Raw genomic sequence first — 17,763 nt, 5'->3', positions numbered from 1 at the left:
ATTCCTCTTATAGATTTTCTATAGGGTTAAGGTCAGGTGAATTTGCTGGCCAATTAAGAACAGGGATACCGTGGTCCTTAAACCAGGTACTGGTACCTTTGGCACTGTGTGCAGGTGTATACATTATACTTGTTTCACTTTTTGAATGGAATTACTGAAATACTGAAATAAACTTCTTTATGATATTCAAATTTTATGACCAGCACCTGTGTATATATATATATATAAAAAAAACTAGTTATGACTGACAGAGTTTTAGACATTTCCAATACTAAAACACATTGCACCTGCGCAGATTTTAATTGGAGTAGTACAAGAGAAGTTGCACATCATGATATTCAACTTGCACGACAGACCAGACATCATGTAATATTAAGATGATCAGGCTTTTTTTTCTTTATCAGAAGGCAAGAAAGGTACCTAAAACATTCTAGTAGATACTCCAGAGATGACTGATCTGTCATTTGCAACAACAATAAAAACAAAATTGTATGTAATTAAACAAAATAGTATGGTAGATGAAAATTTCACAGAAATTTCAGAAATTGTTATTAATGACATGCTATTTTAAAATGGTATATCGCTAATAATCGCAAGATTATTGATTAATTGATCAAATGATTATTCTGTACTAAAAGATTTATTTCAAAACTACTGACATTGCTGTTAGCTATGCCGTTAATAGGGTGTTCTACTAGGAGAGTTTTGAATAGAACCAGTAGCCTAAAATCCTATGTTATCATTGGCACAAACACAGTATGGCATGGCATGCATATAGCCTATAAAATATTAACTATTATCTAGCCTTGATCTGCAAATGCGATCTAAGATATGCTGTATTAAGTTAGCACTAATCTACAATTAATGTGTAACAACTGTAGTTAGTAAAAGCTTTCGAAAATAATTGACAGCTTTATGTTTTGCTTTTATATAGCTTAGTATTCCGTGCATGCTAAAATTATTAGCTCTCTGTCTATCATGCTGAAGTTAATAATCAATATCGGGAAGTAGGGTAAACATGCCCGCCCATGGAAATCAAATGCCTGTCCAACACGTTAGCGCTGGGCCTGATAAGGGTTAGGATTAAGGTTAGATAGCACAGCACTTGTAACAAGGTGGCGGTAGTGGAGGAACCAGGCGCAGGCGAATATACTCGATGTAGTCGTGTTTAATAGAAAAACAAACACAGCGCACACAAATCAAACTTAAGGAAAATAAAGTCGCTGAACAGTAAACGAAACACTCGCCGGTTACAAGCATAAAGCAACAACAATGATCGACAAATGTGGGGAGCAGAGGGGAAACATTTAAACACATACTAACCAGATGATTGGGACCTGGTGTGAATAGTTGAAGACATGTGACACGAAGTCAAGTCCGGGATCTGTTTGTGGAGTGATGGGAACTGGAGGTGTACGGGACGATCCTCACCGCACCGTGACAGCACTAGGGTTAATGTTAGGGTTAGAAAAATAAATCACTTGTAACATATTGTAGTGATCTTGGTATAACACCACTACTCGCAGCTGCTGACAAGATGTAACTATTTGGAGCAATGGGTAGTGCACCTATCTGTGGAGCTAAAGGATGCAGGTTCAAAACACAGCCTGACTCTTGTTCTATTTTTTAATGGATTAATGGACTACTGTTATAACTAACGTAATATATCTAACGAATTCGGCTGGCAAATATTTCTATTAAATAATACCTATTCCAATGAGACCAGGTTGCAGATATTATGTTTGTGTTTGCATTTACTTGATTTATTATTGTTATTGTGCCTCTTTGTGACATTTCAGAATTCACTGCCCTGTTAAATGCTCTCAATTTGTAAAAAAAATGTGCCTCATAATGGAGCTCAAATTTTGTTTGTGCTGTCGCTACCCCCTTTTTGATGAGATCTCCTATTCACCTGTATGGGTAACACCAAACTGTCCAGGGCCTGGTTTACCAAAACACTAAGATGATCGTAAGATGCATGTAAGTGCCTTGTTATTTCATCAGTGTGTTTCCCGAAAGCATGGTTACTTAAGTGGCTGGTAACATCGCTCGTTAATTAAAGAGCCGTCCGGACCACTCGTTAGTCCATCTTAACCGATCTTAACAAGCATTTTACTGGTTTTGTGAAACAGCGCCCCCCTCAACATGTTTTTCGTGGTGGTTATAAAGTGCATATAAATTAGTGGTTTGGGAAACAGGCGTAGGTTAGTTGTAACAAAGTCCATCTTAAGTAAAAGCTACGTGCATCTTAAGACAAAGTCCAGCTACGTGTATCGTTAAACCATCGTAAGTGCTACGTTATCGAGAAACGAGCCTAGGTTTATTGTTTCTATCAACGTTCCGCTTGAGCTCTTTCCTAAAGTTCTCTCCTTTGATTGGTTATTTGCCCACCTGATTCTATGTACCTACTTGATTTAACAAATGCAACTTGGGGTTCACTTTTTTATTTATTTTGTTTTTCTATTACACACATCAGATTGTTTGATTAAATAAAGAACACTAAAATAATCTATATTTGCTCAAGTTAAAATACTTTCAAGTAGCAATTTATACACTTCTATGTGCGTAAGCAAGCAATGACGCAGTATGTCACTTGGATGGCAAAACAACTCCAGGTGTTTTTAACAGGAAAAGTACACAATAGACTCAAGGAGGGAAGCAGTGAGTGAGACAGAGGGGGAGAGACAAGTGGGGAAGGAGTAGTGTATTGTGAGAAACTATGAATTACAATATTGCCTCCCTAAGGAATTGTGGAAATTAAACAATAACCTCTAATCTATTTACTTCCAGAAAGATTGTTTATATAATGAGATGTCAATAACCCTGAAACTGAAATGTGATTATTATAAATTCTGCCCTTTGAGAAGTCTTGAGGGTGATATTGGGAGAATTATGAAATGGGTATTTTTTGGGGGATGCGTGTGAAGGAAATTTCAGAAATAAACATGGTGACAGAAAATGTGACTCAAAGGAAAAATGTCACGAAAAACTGCATGATATAGAACGAGAGGTGAGACAGCTATTTTGGGCCACTGGGTTTCCTGCAGGTGATGGAAGTGAAACAATCTGTTGGGGAACAATCGTAACACAGTGAGTGAGGAAGGAGAGGAGAAGCAAGGGAAAAAGGAGGCGGTAAGTTTGCAATGACAAAACTTATTATAGCACAAACAAAAAGATAATTTATTCAAACATGACAATGTGTTTTATTATTGTGCAATAACACTGTAAAATGTTACGATTGGTTGTAGGAAGGGGAGTTGGCTTGAGAATATAGGAACACACACCTCTCATGCACCCCCTAACTTCAGTTTATAAAAGTAGAGAGCAGGAGATGGCAGAGTTTTTAAGAACTAGCATTCAGAAACAATCTTAAAAAAATATTGCAGGATTCATGTTTTCTCTAAAAAGGCATCACACAATTTTCTGTAATTTTTTCAGTGGTGAGTTTATATTTTTTTCTACACACGCATTTAGTTATTTCATTCTATGACTGTTGCTTTTCTATATGTATTCTGTATGTATATCAATTCATTAAAAAAATTACATTGGCTTACATACCTAGAGTCAAGTAATTCAGCATAACAATATTGCTTTACTTATTTCTAATTGTATTTTCAAATACCGGGGTTAAATGTTATGACTTGAGTTGTTTTAGAATATTTTCTAATAAAAATGCATGGCATTTAGTTTAAAAGATCGAATCCTGAATGCTGAATAGATGAAAAATGTGTTATACATGACCGTATAGCACAAGGAATTACATCAAATAACTTATGACAGTTCTAATTTGGTAAGCAATGTTAAAACCCATATGGCCAACATACCATATGTGCATATACCATGCCAATTACTGCCTTACTGCTGAATTATTTTCCTTTGTTATGTAATGTTATTTCAGATAATGTCATTTTATAATAATTTAAGATCTGACAATCTTTATCTTTTTATAGGAAACCAAAGTATGGAGATGGTGGTACTTCTGCTTTTGACTGTACCTGTGACGTTGGCCTCTGCCCTCAGATTAACACACAGGTGACTTATTGACAGTTTCTGTATGAACACAACTCTGATTTAACATTGTCATAACGATGTTGGACCATACAAAACCACCAGACCTTGATCAAATAAATATTTTTGAAAAACATATTAAATAGAAATGACTAAATAGCATATTGTACCTTCCTCCAGACAATATTGAGGGGCATTTAATATTACTATAATTATGGCATTGTTATAGTCAAACAATAAATGTGTCCAAACCTGTGGAGACTTCACTTTGCATGTCCTGATAAGTTTACAAAACTCAATTTTGCGCAGAGTGAATTATGACACCAACAAATCAGATGGGGGTCTACAGACGTTGGAGGTCAACAGGAGGTTAGATGACTTGTCAGATGTCATAGAACTAAAGGTCATTACACCATTTCAGAAGCATAACATGGATGCTTTTCAACATAGGTAAGCTGCCTAAAGGTGTAAAGGTATTTTCCTTTTTTAAATAATTAAAAAATCTATAAAACATTTTTAAAGGGGCATACTTTCTCTCTTCTCAGCATTGGTCGGAAACTCCGTCCGAAGCGAGCTCCTCAGCGCGGGTGTCAACTGGGCACGTGTCAACTTCACAACCTGGCCAACACTTTGTACCAGATGGGCAAGACCAACGGAAAAGATGAGTCGAAAAAAGCCCACGACGCCCATGGTTACGGGAGATAATGGGAAGAGATAAAGGAAAACCATTACGGACTAATATTATGGGTGGAGAGATAAAATAACACATATTCAACGTTATTATCCGTGTTATTACATTATATGACAACGTTACTATCCCGTCAGGTGACTGTTCATGGATGGACTGCATTCATTAATGTTATCGGATTGGTTTCATTCCAAATGTTACGTTTCATTAGATTAATCTTAATTGATTTTAGATTCTAAAACGAATTGGAGTTCAAGGGAGTTAATCGTTAAATAATTTATTTTAGATATTAAAAGTTCAAGGGACATTCTAGTGTCTGACTTTTTTTTAATTTGAGTATAATAAAAAAATATAATTTAGTCAACAGAGTATATGGGGGTGGGGCATTGCATCAACATAACCAACACATTTTGGGTGAATATCAATTTAACAATGCTCTGCATCTGCGGGATGAATGAGATTATTGTGAAAGAATGAAATATACTTTTGTACAAAATTAGATATTATATTTAATTGTATTGAAAAATGTATAATATAAAGGACTGTAAGCAATTTGTGTTTGTTGTTTGACCTTCCCATTGGGCTTATGCAGTGTTTAAACATTCCTGCTCAACCTAGCGTTTGTCAAGACTTGTCTGACTATAATGTCTGACTATAATTGACTGGTTATTTATGTACGTAATTGTTCATTCACATTTCCTCCGGTTATTTGTTTTTTGGCGAAGTGTAGTATATCTAGCAATTTTTAACTACACTTCGCCAATAAACACATACTATAAGTCTTCCCTTATGATTTTGAACCACACCCTCATGTCACCTGTTGAAGCCTAGCCTATAGGAAGGACTTGTGTGGCGCGGACGCAGACAGCTACCACAAACTAAACCGACTAGATTTTCGGAATATATTTTGAACCATCAGCTATACGTCTAATACATTACAAACGATGGGCGATATGGAGGAAGAAAGCGGCGATGTTGGAATGTCAAACAATGTAAATGATCAGGTGGGAAGTTACTTCTACTTTTCTTTACTTTACTACTTTTACAGCTGAATAGTTCACGTGTGTTATTAGTTATATAGACAGAAATTGTAGCAGTAGGCCTTTAGGGTTTCAGACTACGATTTTAATGTCCGTGGCGTGAAAACCTAAACGATTGGGAATCACAAGCTTTTCTAAAGTTTTCGATAAACACATATAGTAGTAGGCATTAATGTAAATTGGCTTAAACAACATGTTTAGGGTATTCTCTGCAAAAATATTTGAGCTGTTCCCTCTTGTATCCGCATTCCTAATAATGCATTAGCCTACATTTCTCCCTTAAGGTTAACGTCGGTCCAGAGTTATATTCATTCAACTTTTTAGCGGAACAGATGCACAACGTTTCGTTTTGGCGAAATGAATAGACCCAGATGCTAAACAATACCGACGTGCTGCATGACTTGCTATGTAAACAGCTTGTGTGTATGAATTGCTAATTAATTGGGATCAAAGTAATTGTTTAGTTGATTCCCCCTTCTCATAAGATGCTTTTCTTTTCCCATTAATTTGTCTGCTTCTCTTGTCACTATAAATTAGTACAACACATACTTTATATTGATAACATATTTGATTTCATTATACATTGCCTAAATTACCATTGAATAACTGTTTAACGAATCTACCCATAATCTGTCAAGTTTTGTAAATTACCAGTAGGCCCTAGTTTTGAGGGTCCAGCATTAGACCTCATTGCTCAGGAACCGTTCTACTACTATTGTCTCCCAAGCAGCTCTACAACTAAACTTCAAACTAGAAACTCAATTCCATTGTTTACTTGTTCAGGCTAGCCTAACCAAATTATTCACTAAGCTGTGCTGAAGTAATTTGAATGAAGTCTGCAAATGTCAGTGTTGGATTGTAGTTTAACGAAGTGACGAGATCTGCCTTTATAATTTCACTTCATATTAATTTACAATGGTCTAGAACAGAAGTGGGAAAACCTGCTGGCAAAAGGTTTGAGTTAAAAACAATTATGGGGAATGATTATGATGGGTTAAAAAAAACAGCTTTTGCTGAAGCCGGAATTTACTGGGAACTAGCCAAAAGGAACATTAATGTGAATGAAACTCCTGTACATATTTGGACATGGAAATGTACTCTTCCCTTCAACACTTGACAGATATAGGCCACCCAGTTGAACAAATTACATTGAAATGCTATACTTGGCATTCATTTATTCATATTTTATAATCTAACATGAATTCCTGGAGTTATTCCAAAAGCATGGAAAACTGACAATGTGCTATGGTAAAACTGCCCATGTGCTGCCATTGCATAAGGTGCTCATACCATTATCCTTGATAAGTTATCTCCTGTATAGAAATTGTCATGCCTAGCTACAATTCTGGAGTCTTTGGCAAATACATACTGCTGCATTATTTTTTAGCTAACAGCTGCATTCTGAATAAATGTCAATCTAGTATTAGACCTGGGCACAGTGCTATGAATACTGTAATAATCCTTGGACCACACTCAGGTGGGGCTGTCACTGGATTCTAAGAGGGTAATGTTAACACTGCCACCACCTTTTTCCCCCGGAGGGTCTGGAAGTCAGAAGCTGGAACACAACGAGGCAAGCACCACATATACAAAATAGCCTTTATTGAAAATAATTAATAGGGATACCTCATAATACAGGCGTCACAAGAACTGAACAGGGTGGATCGAGCAGTCGGACCAAGTAGCACAGCACACCATAGAGTAATTAGCACTACACACTGTAAGACCAATAGCACAGCACACCATAGATTATATTGCACTACACACTGTAAAACCAATAGCACAGCACACCATAGAGTAAATAGCACTACACACTGTAAAATCAATAGCACAGCACACTATAGAATAGATAGCATCACACACTGCAAGATAAATAGCACAGCACACTGTATAGCTGCCTATAGTAGCAGGATCTTCTAACTGGGCTAAAGGCCCACTAGACCCGTGCAAATCGAATTTGAATATAGCCTACATATATATTGCAGCATACACGCACAAAGTATTAAAGCAACATCTCCCGGGAAAAGAAGCCCTAACCCCACTCGATGCCCCTCCTGTCAGCTAGTGTCATGGGGCTTATGAAACAATCCATTTAAAACTCTATACAAACGAGACATAAAAAATAAAATAATAACGTTTTTTAAAAGTACTTCCAGAGCCGATGAGACCCCACCCTTGGGTCAGGGCTTATACAACCTTGTTTGGCCGGTGGGCACAGCTGGTTCAGTAACGGCAGTGGACACGCGTCCACGGTTCACAGGTGGTGAATATTAGACAGGGAAGCAGGAAGCTTTTCCCGATGCACAATTCAGTCCTATTACAATGACCCTGTCTTCTCCTTTTACCCTCCCGGCTCTGCGCTTTATAGTCCCAGAGTCCTGTCAGAGCTCCCCCCTAACAAGTCACAGGTGCATTCATTTAATGTCATAAGGCTACCACAGTCATAAAGATGAGTAGAGTACTCCAGCCGGCAGGAAGTGCAGCATTTGCACTACAATACTACTACATTGGTTATGACTTACACTGCCAAAGCACTGGATGAGAAATCTGATTGTTTAGCTTTGTTTATTGACCTTTCAAAAGCTTTTGATACATTTGATCATTCTATTTTGATTATGAAATGGACCTTGTTGAGCTTAGCTGTGGACACCTTTTCATGGTTTCATAATTACCTTACGAAAGCCGGGCATTATAATGGATGGGGTTCCCTAGTGTTTAATTGTGGGTCCATTTTGGACTTTGTTTATAAACGATATCTGTGACTGTGAGAACTGTATTTTTTTTTATTGCTGAGTACTGTACAGTACTGCACGCTGCTGCCCCGTCTCTTGCTCAAGCATTTGCATACTTACAGTCAGATTTCTAACAAAATTCCCTTATAGAGCTTAAGCGATTGTTAAATACAAGTAAAACAAAATCTATACTCTCTCAAATTCCAAATGTACTGCAAAAAAAAAACAAGAAAGCAGGCAAGCCAAGTTCAGCCGGCCCAAAATCATTTTTTTGCCCAAGATTCGAATCCCAGGTCACCCCTGTCAAAGACTGTGTCTTTAACCACTACACTACAGAGGTATACTTCTGCTGGATGTCGGTATAGCCTCTTGGCATTATATCATTTTGTCACGCATTAACATCATGCCAAGTTTTCATTAGACACCATTAACCACTGTGTTAAACTGAGTAACGTTTCTTATTAAGTTTTCCTCAATCACAAATAGCATCTGTGAACTGTATGGATTTTTGGAGTTTTAACAGCTTATTAGCCATTCGTGAATGACATTGATACAATAACTACAGTATCAATATAAGTGACGATAAGACTTTTTCATCAAGTGAAAAGACGAGAGAATCATGTAGCCAGCGAAGTTTTTGTCTATCCTGAACAAATCCTAATATCCACCAGAACTGTTTTATTTTAGGCTTCCTATTACGTAGATACTAAAGGTTGTAGCTAGCGAAGCTTTTGTCTGTCCTGAACAAATCCTAAGGCATAATATGTTTTGGCTGTGACAGGACCTGTTGTTCCTCAGTCCGCATCTCTAACCACTACGCTATTTAGTAAGGGGTGGGCGGGCAGGCAGGCAGGTAGGTCTTCTAGGCCGGTCCGCTTACGTGGTCCAGCAATTAAGGGAACACAGAGTCATCACAGTATAACACCAAGTCAGTTATACTAAGGGATAACAATCTGTCCAGTGAGGAGGCATACATGATTGTGAATCAGTGTCACCTGTGTTGGTGCAAATGAAAGTGACAACATATGCACTGGAGAGGCATCAAGCAAGGCAACCCCCGTTTTGCTATTGTCCATGTCACTTCTGGTAGCATGAGGCGGTACCTGCAGCCCATTTAGGTTGCACAGGTACATCCATACGTGCCATCACAAGAAGGTTTGCTGTGTCACCCAGTACAGGCTCAAGAGCACGGAGGTGATACCAGGAGACAGGCCGTTATACAAGGATTGCTGGACAGGGCCATAGAAGGGCATCAACCAAGCAGCAGGACTGGTATCTGCTCCTTTGTGTGAGGAGGAATAGGAGGAGCACTGCTAGAACCCTACAATATGACCTCCAGCGGGCTAATGTTTTGCTGTCAGAAACCAACTCCATGAGGGTGGCATGAGGGCCTGACGTCCTTTAGTGGGACCTGTGCTCACAGCCCAGCACCATGCAGCTCAATTGGCATCTGCCAATACGCTGTTACAGTGGGCAGGACAATGCCCGGCCTCATGTGGCCAGAGTGTGTAGGCAGTTCCTGGATGATGAAGGTATTGATGCTATTGACAGGCCCTCAGGTTCCCCAGACTTGAATCCAATTGAGAACCTCTGGGATGTTGTGTATCGGTGCATCCGATGCTGCCAAGTAGCGCCACGGACTGTCCAGGGGCACACTAATGCCCTGATCCAGGTCTGGGAGGAGATCCCCCACGACACCATCTGCTGTTTCATCAAAAGCATGCCCAGACATTGTCTGGAGTGCATACAGACACATGGGGGCCATACACACTACTGAGTCACATTATGAGTTGCCATGATGGAATTCACGCAAGTTGGAACAGCTTGTGATTTCAATTGTTTACTTTGAGGTTCAGTGTGAGTTTGAACCCGGCCTTCAAACGGTTGGTGATTTGGGTTTCCTTTGACCGTTGATATGTCATTTTGTTTTCAAACGAATTACACAATGTACAGTAAAGATTTTGATCTTTAATATATTTAGTTAATCAAGACCCAGATGTGTAATTTAAGTGTTCCCTTAATGTTTTTGAGCCGTGTATTTTCGGACGCTATATTGGTCAACATCAAAACCATGTCTGTAATCACCTAATGCCATGTATTCGCTTTCATTTTATGTAATTAGATAAAAACAAAGGGGCTGAACCATATTCAGTAATGCTATTACAAGAGATAATTGTACATAGCACTAATGTGATGTATTAAGCCTACTTGTAATCTTTTTAGAGCCTCATATATTTATTTATTTATACACGTTGTCCCAGAAGGAGCTAGTGAAGAAAAAAAACAGCTACAAGGCCAATATTTTCTCCATTTGAGCACTCTTTGACTGGTCTTAAAATATAAGAAAGTGTTTATTTTGGGAATGACTATTGAACAGTTAGACCTAGTGGAGTCCCAGAGTTTTTGAAAGTGTCTGAATGGAAACAGAACCTCTGCCATAAAGAACCAAAATTTTTATCTTGAATCATCACATATAGATCAGTCATTAACACTGGAACAGGCAAGTGCCTATGCCAATTGGCGTTTGAGATTGTAATAAAAATAAAAATTGCCATTTTGAAAGCTACCCTCCTCCTTCTGTGACCAGGGATTTTCCTGCAAATATAAAAGTCAAAGGTGGCCACCTTCTCAAAATATCATATGGTAAAATATAATTATGTGCTCATACACTAAATAGCCTATCATCGAAATACTGCGAATGTCACTGTAGGAGTAAACTTTTCATATTGACAGTGTTGCCATATGGATACGTTTCCCTATTTAATGGGCTATTTTTAATGGGCTTGGGCAGGTCCATTTACAGATAGGGTTTTATAGAAAAAATTGCGTTTGAGCGTTTATTTTGTCGAGGATGCGTATTTCACAGGTGACTGTTAATTATCTGGCAATATTGCATACAGGACCTTACCGGTCCTGTCGTAGCAAAGACAAGTAATATCAGAAAAACAAGTGGATCCTAGTTTTCATTGAACCTTAATAAAGCCTAAATTACACCCAATCCACATAACATTTGTTAACATTTCAGATTACTTCTAGTAGAATCACAGATTTTTTTCAATAGACTTCACGAGAAACAAAGATGACTGGTGAAAAGACGATTTGATTAGGGTATGTAGGCTACTATCCCCAACAACATAATATATTCAATATACAGTGTAAAAATATTAAATTTACATATTTATGTCACTAATAATGTAAATATATGAACGTGATGTGAAGATCCTGGATCAGTACAAACAGCATAGCTAACTAGTACAGCTGAAGCAAGTCAAGTGAAGGGGATGGACAATAAACAGTGCAACAAGGCTGTAATATATACTGCTCTGTTTCATTTTTAATGCAAGTTAAATTATCAAGAACATAATATAACAACAAAAATAGACAATAGACTGTGATTAATCTATAATGACATGTTTTTGAAGGACCGCGTAAGTGGAGCCGGTCAAGAAGAGCTTTTACTAAGTGTGTGAGTGAATGACTAACTCCCCATGGTAGTGGTTAGAGACACAGACTTACACGCAGGGCACCGGTGTTCGAGCCTTGCCACAATCAAAGCAAATGATGCATTAGGGTTTCTTCAGGATAGACAAAAACTTTACTGGTTACAACCTTCTGTAGCTACGTTATAGTAAGCATAAAATAAAACTCCTTACGGTTATATTGCGACTATTTCTGGTGGATTTTAGAAGTAAGCATCCGTATATGCTTTTTGGGTTGAAATAGGCTAGATCACAACCCCTTAGGCAGTAAAAGAGGAAGGGTTTCCACAATTTTCTAGTCTTTTCACTTGATAGAAAAGTCAGTTATCGTCACCTATATTGATAGTTATTGTATCAATGACATTCACAAATGAATGAAAAATTTGCGTTGTTGTGCCATGAAATGAAATAGCTTTGGCAGTGTAAAGTCAATCAGCAGTCTCGCTAGCAATTGCTCAGTTTTTATGACTATTCCAAGTTGTAAGTTAGTACATACTAGTAGGCCCTATTACTGGCTAATAAGCTGTTAAAACAGCCAGTTACAAGAGCCGCACATAGATGCTATTTGTGGTGGAAGAAAAATAAAATAAGAAACGTTAGTGTTAAACAATGCTTAATGGTTTCTAGCAAAATATTCAAACTTGGGGTTATGTTACAATGTGACAAACTGATCTAATGTCCAGATGCTAAACCGACACTAGGTAAATGTATAACTCTGTAGTGTAGTGGTTAAAGACATCGCCTTTGACGTGGAAGACCCAGATTTGAATCCTATGAGGGCAATAGCATTCATCCCTTTAAATTGTGGGCTGGAGAAACTAGACTTCTTTTTCTTGTTTTGTATGATTCCTAGATCTTCTAATAAACATAGTTTTGATGCTCAATGGCAAAATGTGTTTGGGTGGGAAGAGGGAATGATATGCTCTAGAAGCATTGTGGAGCCAATGGCCCTCATTTATCAAAAGTGCGTACACCAAATTTCCAGCGTACACCTGGCGTACACCCAAAACCACGATGACTTTGAGATTTATCAATATGGACGTTGGCGTACGGCACTCTCAAATCCTACGCCAGCTCAGGAGGTGGTGTACGCACGTTTTGAGTTAGTGCGGAAATGCACAGAAAAAATATCCTAACGCACTGACAAACTAAAAGATATGATATATTATGACCCACTGTAAAAAAAACAACAACATAATTACAAACTTCAGTGTTTATTTTTGTGCAACATGGACTTCAATGTTTAATTTGTGTGACTTTACCAAAGCATTTGATTTATATGTATTCCTTCAGATGCGAGCCTGTGCGCTTTACATGACGTTTCAGGGTTAGGCCCGGCAGTCACGGACTGGGTTCAGTAATAAAAGGCTTTTAATGACCAAAATATAATTCAGACTGACAAAATAATAAAAATGACATTCTTCATCTTTTAAATAATAATAATAATAGAAATAATAATAATAACGACATTCTTCTTCTAAATAACAATAAACGTCATTAATAATAAATATAAAATAATAAGACGAATATTACAAATTGTCATGCAATTATTGTGAATGAATGGTACTCCACATCACATCATCATCTTTTTTTCCGCTTTTTAAACTGCCAAATAAAATAATTTTATTTCTTTCTACCTCCCTTGTGATTGTCTCAATCTCCACGTCAGAGAAGTTTCTCTTTTTTGCCGTCTTCCGTGTGTCCATGGCGTAAAATGAGGGCGTGGGGGAAGCGGAGACTTGAATATATAGGGACGTGTTATTCTAATGACGATCGTTTTCAGCCGCGGCATTTATCAAGGGCAGGTATTGCGTACACCTGGATTTTAAAGGTACGCACTGCTTCATAAATCAGGCGGTGAGAGGAGTGTAAGCAAAATCTTACGCCAACATATACGCCCGTTTCTACGCAAGAATGATAAATGAGTGCCAATGTGTTTGGGGGCTGAGGAAAACAGCCAAGCAGAAACTATGCACTTAAGTCCAATAAAATGTCTACTAATCCTGGGGTCATAGAACCGCCAAATGCCTACCATAATTGGTGTTTGAGTTTGTAATTAAAATAAAGCTACACCCTCCTGCTTCCATGACTTTTCCTAAATAGGCGGTTCTCATCCACACGTATATTATATTCATTCATTACACATTCTTTTAATTGTGATGATTATAACTGACAACTAATGAAAATCCCAAATTCAGTATCTCAGAAAATTAGAATATTACTTAAGACCAATACAAATAAATGATTTTTAGAAATGTTGGCTAACTGAAAAGTATGAACATGAAAAGTATGAACATGTACAACACTCAATACTTAGTTGGGGCTCCTTTCACCTGAATTACTGCAGCAATGCGGAGTGGCATGGAGTTGATCAGTCTGTGTCACTGCTCAGGTGTTATGAGAGCCCAGGTTGCTCTGATAGTGGCCTTCAGTGCTTCTGCATTGTTTGGTCTGGCGTATCGCATCTTCCTCTTCACAATACCCCATAGATTTTCTATAGGGTTAAGGTCAGGCGAGTTTGCTGATCAATTAAGAACAGGGATACCATGGTCCTTAAACCAGGTACTGGTAGCTTTGGCACTGTGTGCAGGTGCCAAGTCCTGTTGGAAATTAAATGAAATCTGCATCTCCATAAAGTTGGTCAGCAGCAGGAAGCATGAAGTGCTCTAAAACATCCTGGTAGACGGCTGCGTTGACCTTGGACCTCAGAAAACACAGTGGACCAACACCAGCAGATGACATGGCACCCCAAACCATCACTGACTGTGGAAACTTTACACTGGACTTCAAGCAATGTGGATTTTGTTCCTCTCCTCTCTTCCTCCAGACTCTGGGACCTTGATTTCCAAAGGAAATGCTAAATCTACTTTAATCAAAGAACATAACTCAGCAGCAGTCCAGTCCTTTTTGTCTTTAGCCCGGGTGAGACGCTTTTGACGCTGTGTCTTGTTTAAGAGTGACACAAGGAATGCGACAGCTGAAACCCATATCTTGCATACGTCTGTGCATGGTGGTTCTTGAAGCACTGAGTCCAGCTGCGGTCCACTCTTTGTGAATTTCCCCCACATTTTTGAATGGGTTTTGTTTCACAATCCTCTCCAGGGTGCGGTTATCCCTATTGCTTGTACATCTTTTTACTACCACATCTTTTCCTTCCTTCCAGCCAGCCTCTTTAACTATTACCTTTTATGTCTTGCCCTCCTTGTGCAGCATCTGTTTAGCAGCAACTATCCCCTGGCATGCTCAAGGTGTACGCATGTGCGATCTTAGCGTGTCATGAAGGGTTCAATGGAGTGTCTGTATTTAGTCATCCCTTGGTGAAACAGTTTCTGGCCGGGTCCCGCCGTCTCTGGCTGGTGGCTTCGCGGACGTTGCCACAGTGGGATTTGGCGTTGGTTCTGGAGTCGCTGTGTGACGCGCCGGTCGAACCGATTGATCAGATACCGTTTAAGATGCTGTCCCTTAAAGCGTTTTTTTGGCCTCTGACCTCTGCTATGAGGGTCAGTGACCTTTGTGCGCTGTCGACGCCGCGTCATGGCATGTTCTCTGGGCTGGCCTCAGACGCTCCGATTCAGTATTGGCTGATGGAGGAGGTACTGGTTGGGTTGGTGCCGTGTGTGCATTTGTTTGGGGCTGTTTATCAGTGCGCCAGCGTATGTGTTTGGTGTGAGCGGGATGGAAGCAGTTCTGTGTCGTGGTTATTCCACGCCACGTCCTGTTTGACACTTATCTCGTTGGTGAGGTAGAAGACCAAGATGTACTCCCTCCCGGTCTCCTACCTCACCAACGAGATAAGTGCCAAACAAAACGGAATAACCACGACACAGAGCCGCTTCCATCCCGCTCACTCCAGTTCTATGAGTGGAGCGTCATACAATGTGATTTTCTGGATTCTTGTTTTAGATTCCGTCACTTACAGTTGAATAGTACCTATGATAAAAATTACAGACCTCTACATGCTTTGTAAGTAGGAAAACCTGCAAAATCGGCGGTTTATCAAATACTTGTTCTCCCCACTGTATGTCGGGAGACAGACCAGAGTATGACGACCTCTTTTATATCCATGGGGCAGATGGCTATGAGAGGTGTGATTTGCGAATTAAAATTTTCAATGCCTGCCTATTGGCAGAGGGGTAAACCAATAGAAGCTCCGCTCATAGAATTGGAGTTACGAAAGTAACTATCAGAATTCTGTGTTAAAAAAACAAACAGGAGTGGCATATCAAGATGCTGATTAGACAGCATGATTATTACACCGGTGTGCCTTAGGCTGGCCCATAGACTGTAGCTCTTTTCCATTGGTGAAAAATGAAGCCACCAGTGTCCTGATACGGCGCTGACATCTTGGACTTGCGTCTGCGCAGATAGCGATCTTGGGACCAGTTCTGCGCAGTAGTTATGCGCAGTAGCGAGCAGGAAGTAAAGCCGTACAGCCGTGAAATCAACGGCCCCACCCCTGTGCCCCGCCCTCACTCTCCCTCGCAGAATGCGCATACCGTAATCAATCGCAAGTCCAAGTACAGTACAACCTTTGCTTGTTAAACCTAGACGATATGTTATAGCCTAACTTACATCATGTTTAACCTTAATTTAGAATAGGGCTAATACAAAAATAATTGGTAACTTCTAGCTAACGATCACCTGCTAGCTATTAACATGGCTATTAACGAGGCTTGTTGTCTTTTTGCTAACGTTAGCTAGCCCATTACATTTATTTACTAATTAAATAGCTTATAAATTTAACTTACCGAAAAAAATTCAAAGATTGATTGGAAATGCCAGATCGGTTAGCACAATGTACTGCAGAACAACCCATTATGTCCGTGTGAAATTACATCAATTATAGAAATTTAGAGATTAAATGTAAAGTTCCAATCTCCTCAGTCCTCCGAAGATTCAGTGGCTCCTCGGCTCAGATAGCTGTCAATCACAGCTGTGAATCACGACGTCACACCATCGTTTTTAGAGCATTAAATAACTAACTAAAAACAAACTTATTTTAAAAACAAACTCTTGAATTTACATTAGCGTGATACAAACTACAGTAAATGACAGAAACCAGCTTCGGAAAAAAGATATTTGAAGGGTAATTTAATTGTTTAGTTGGTCTCGTGTCCCATTGAATAACATGGGGAGGGCGGGGTTTATGACCTATACTGGGACCACTCACCAGGGGGCGATCGAGACGTTTTGGCTTCACTTTTCAGGGCTTGTGTGGCGCGCTTGGGCTGGCCACAATAAAAGGCCACTCTAAAATGTGCAGTTTCACTGTATTCGGGGGGTCCCGGGGGGGGTCCGAAAACCAGTCAGATTCTGGTGTGACCACCATATGCCTCACGCAGTGCAACACATCTCCTTAGCGTAGAGTTGATCAGGTTGTTGATTGTGGCCTGTGGAATGTTGGTCCACTCCTCTTCAATGGCTGTGCGAAGTTGCTGGATATTGGCAGGACCTGGAACACGCTGTCATATACGCCGATCCAGAGCATCCCAAACATGCTCAATGGGTGATATGTCCGGTGAGTATGCTGGCCATGCAAGAACTGGGATGTTTTTAGGTACCAGGAACTGTGTACAGATCCTTGCAACATTGGGCCATGCATTATTATTAGGGGTGTAACAATTAATTTTAACAACGATTCGATTCGTATCACGATTCGTGGTTGTCGATACGATTCAGGGCCGATATTGGTTCATTTAGAAGGATACGATCCGAAACGATTCAGTGATTTGAAATCGATTCAGTAACTTTTTAGCCAAGAATTCAACCAGTCTGACTGAAATAAATACCTGGATACTGGACAGTCCAGGTGAAGT

At 39.4% G+C, this 17,763-nt stretch overlaps 1 protein-coding gene across 2 annotated transcripts in view; it reads left to right on the top strand.

Moving 5' to 3' along the window:
* Positions 1-5,407: 5,407 nt before the first annotated feature.
* LOC105030609 (transient receptor potential cation channel subfamily M member 4) overlaps positions 5,408-17,763 on the top strand; it is a 194,322-nt gene continuing 181,966 nt past the window's right edge. Inside the window, exon 1 of one of the 2 annotated variants that reach the window (XM_010904570.3) lies at positions 5,408-5,700. In XM_010904570.3, coding sequence (XP_010902872.1) covers positions 5,641-5,700 — 60 coding nt within the window. In that variant the 5' untranslated portion in view covers positions 5,408-5,640. The remainder of the gene's footprint in view (positions 5,701-17,763) is intronic. The other variant, XM_010904569.4, reaches the window with a different exon arrangement.

This window comes from Esox lucius, chromosome 5 (assembly GCF_011004845.1).
Source record: "Esox lucius isolate fEsoLuc1 chromosome 5, fEsoLuc1.pri, whole genome shotgun sequence".
Classification (NCBI taxonomy): Eukaryota; Metazoa; Chordata; class Actinopteri; order Esociformes; family Esocidae; genus Esox; species Esox lucius.
This window is presented reverse-complemented; position numbering and strand designations above follow the sequence as displayed.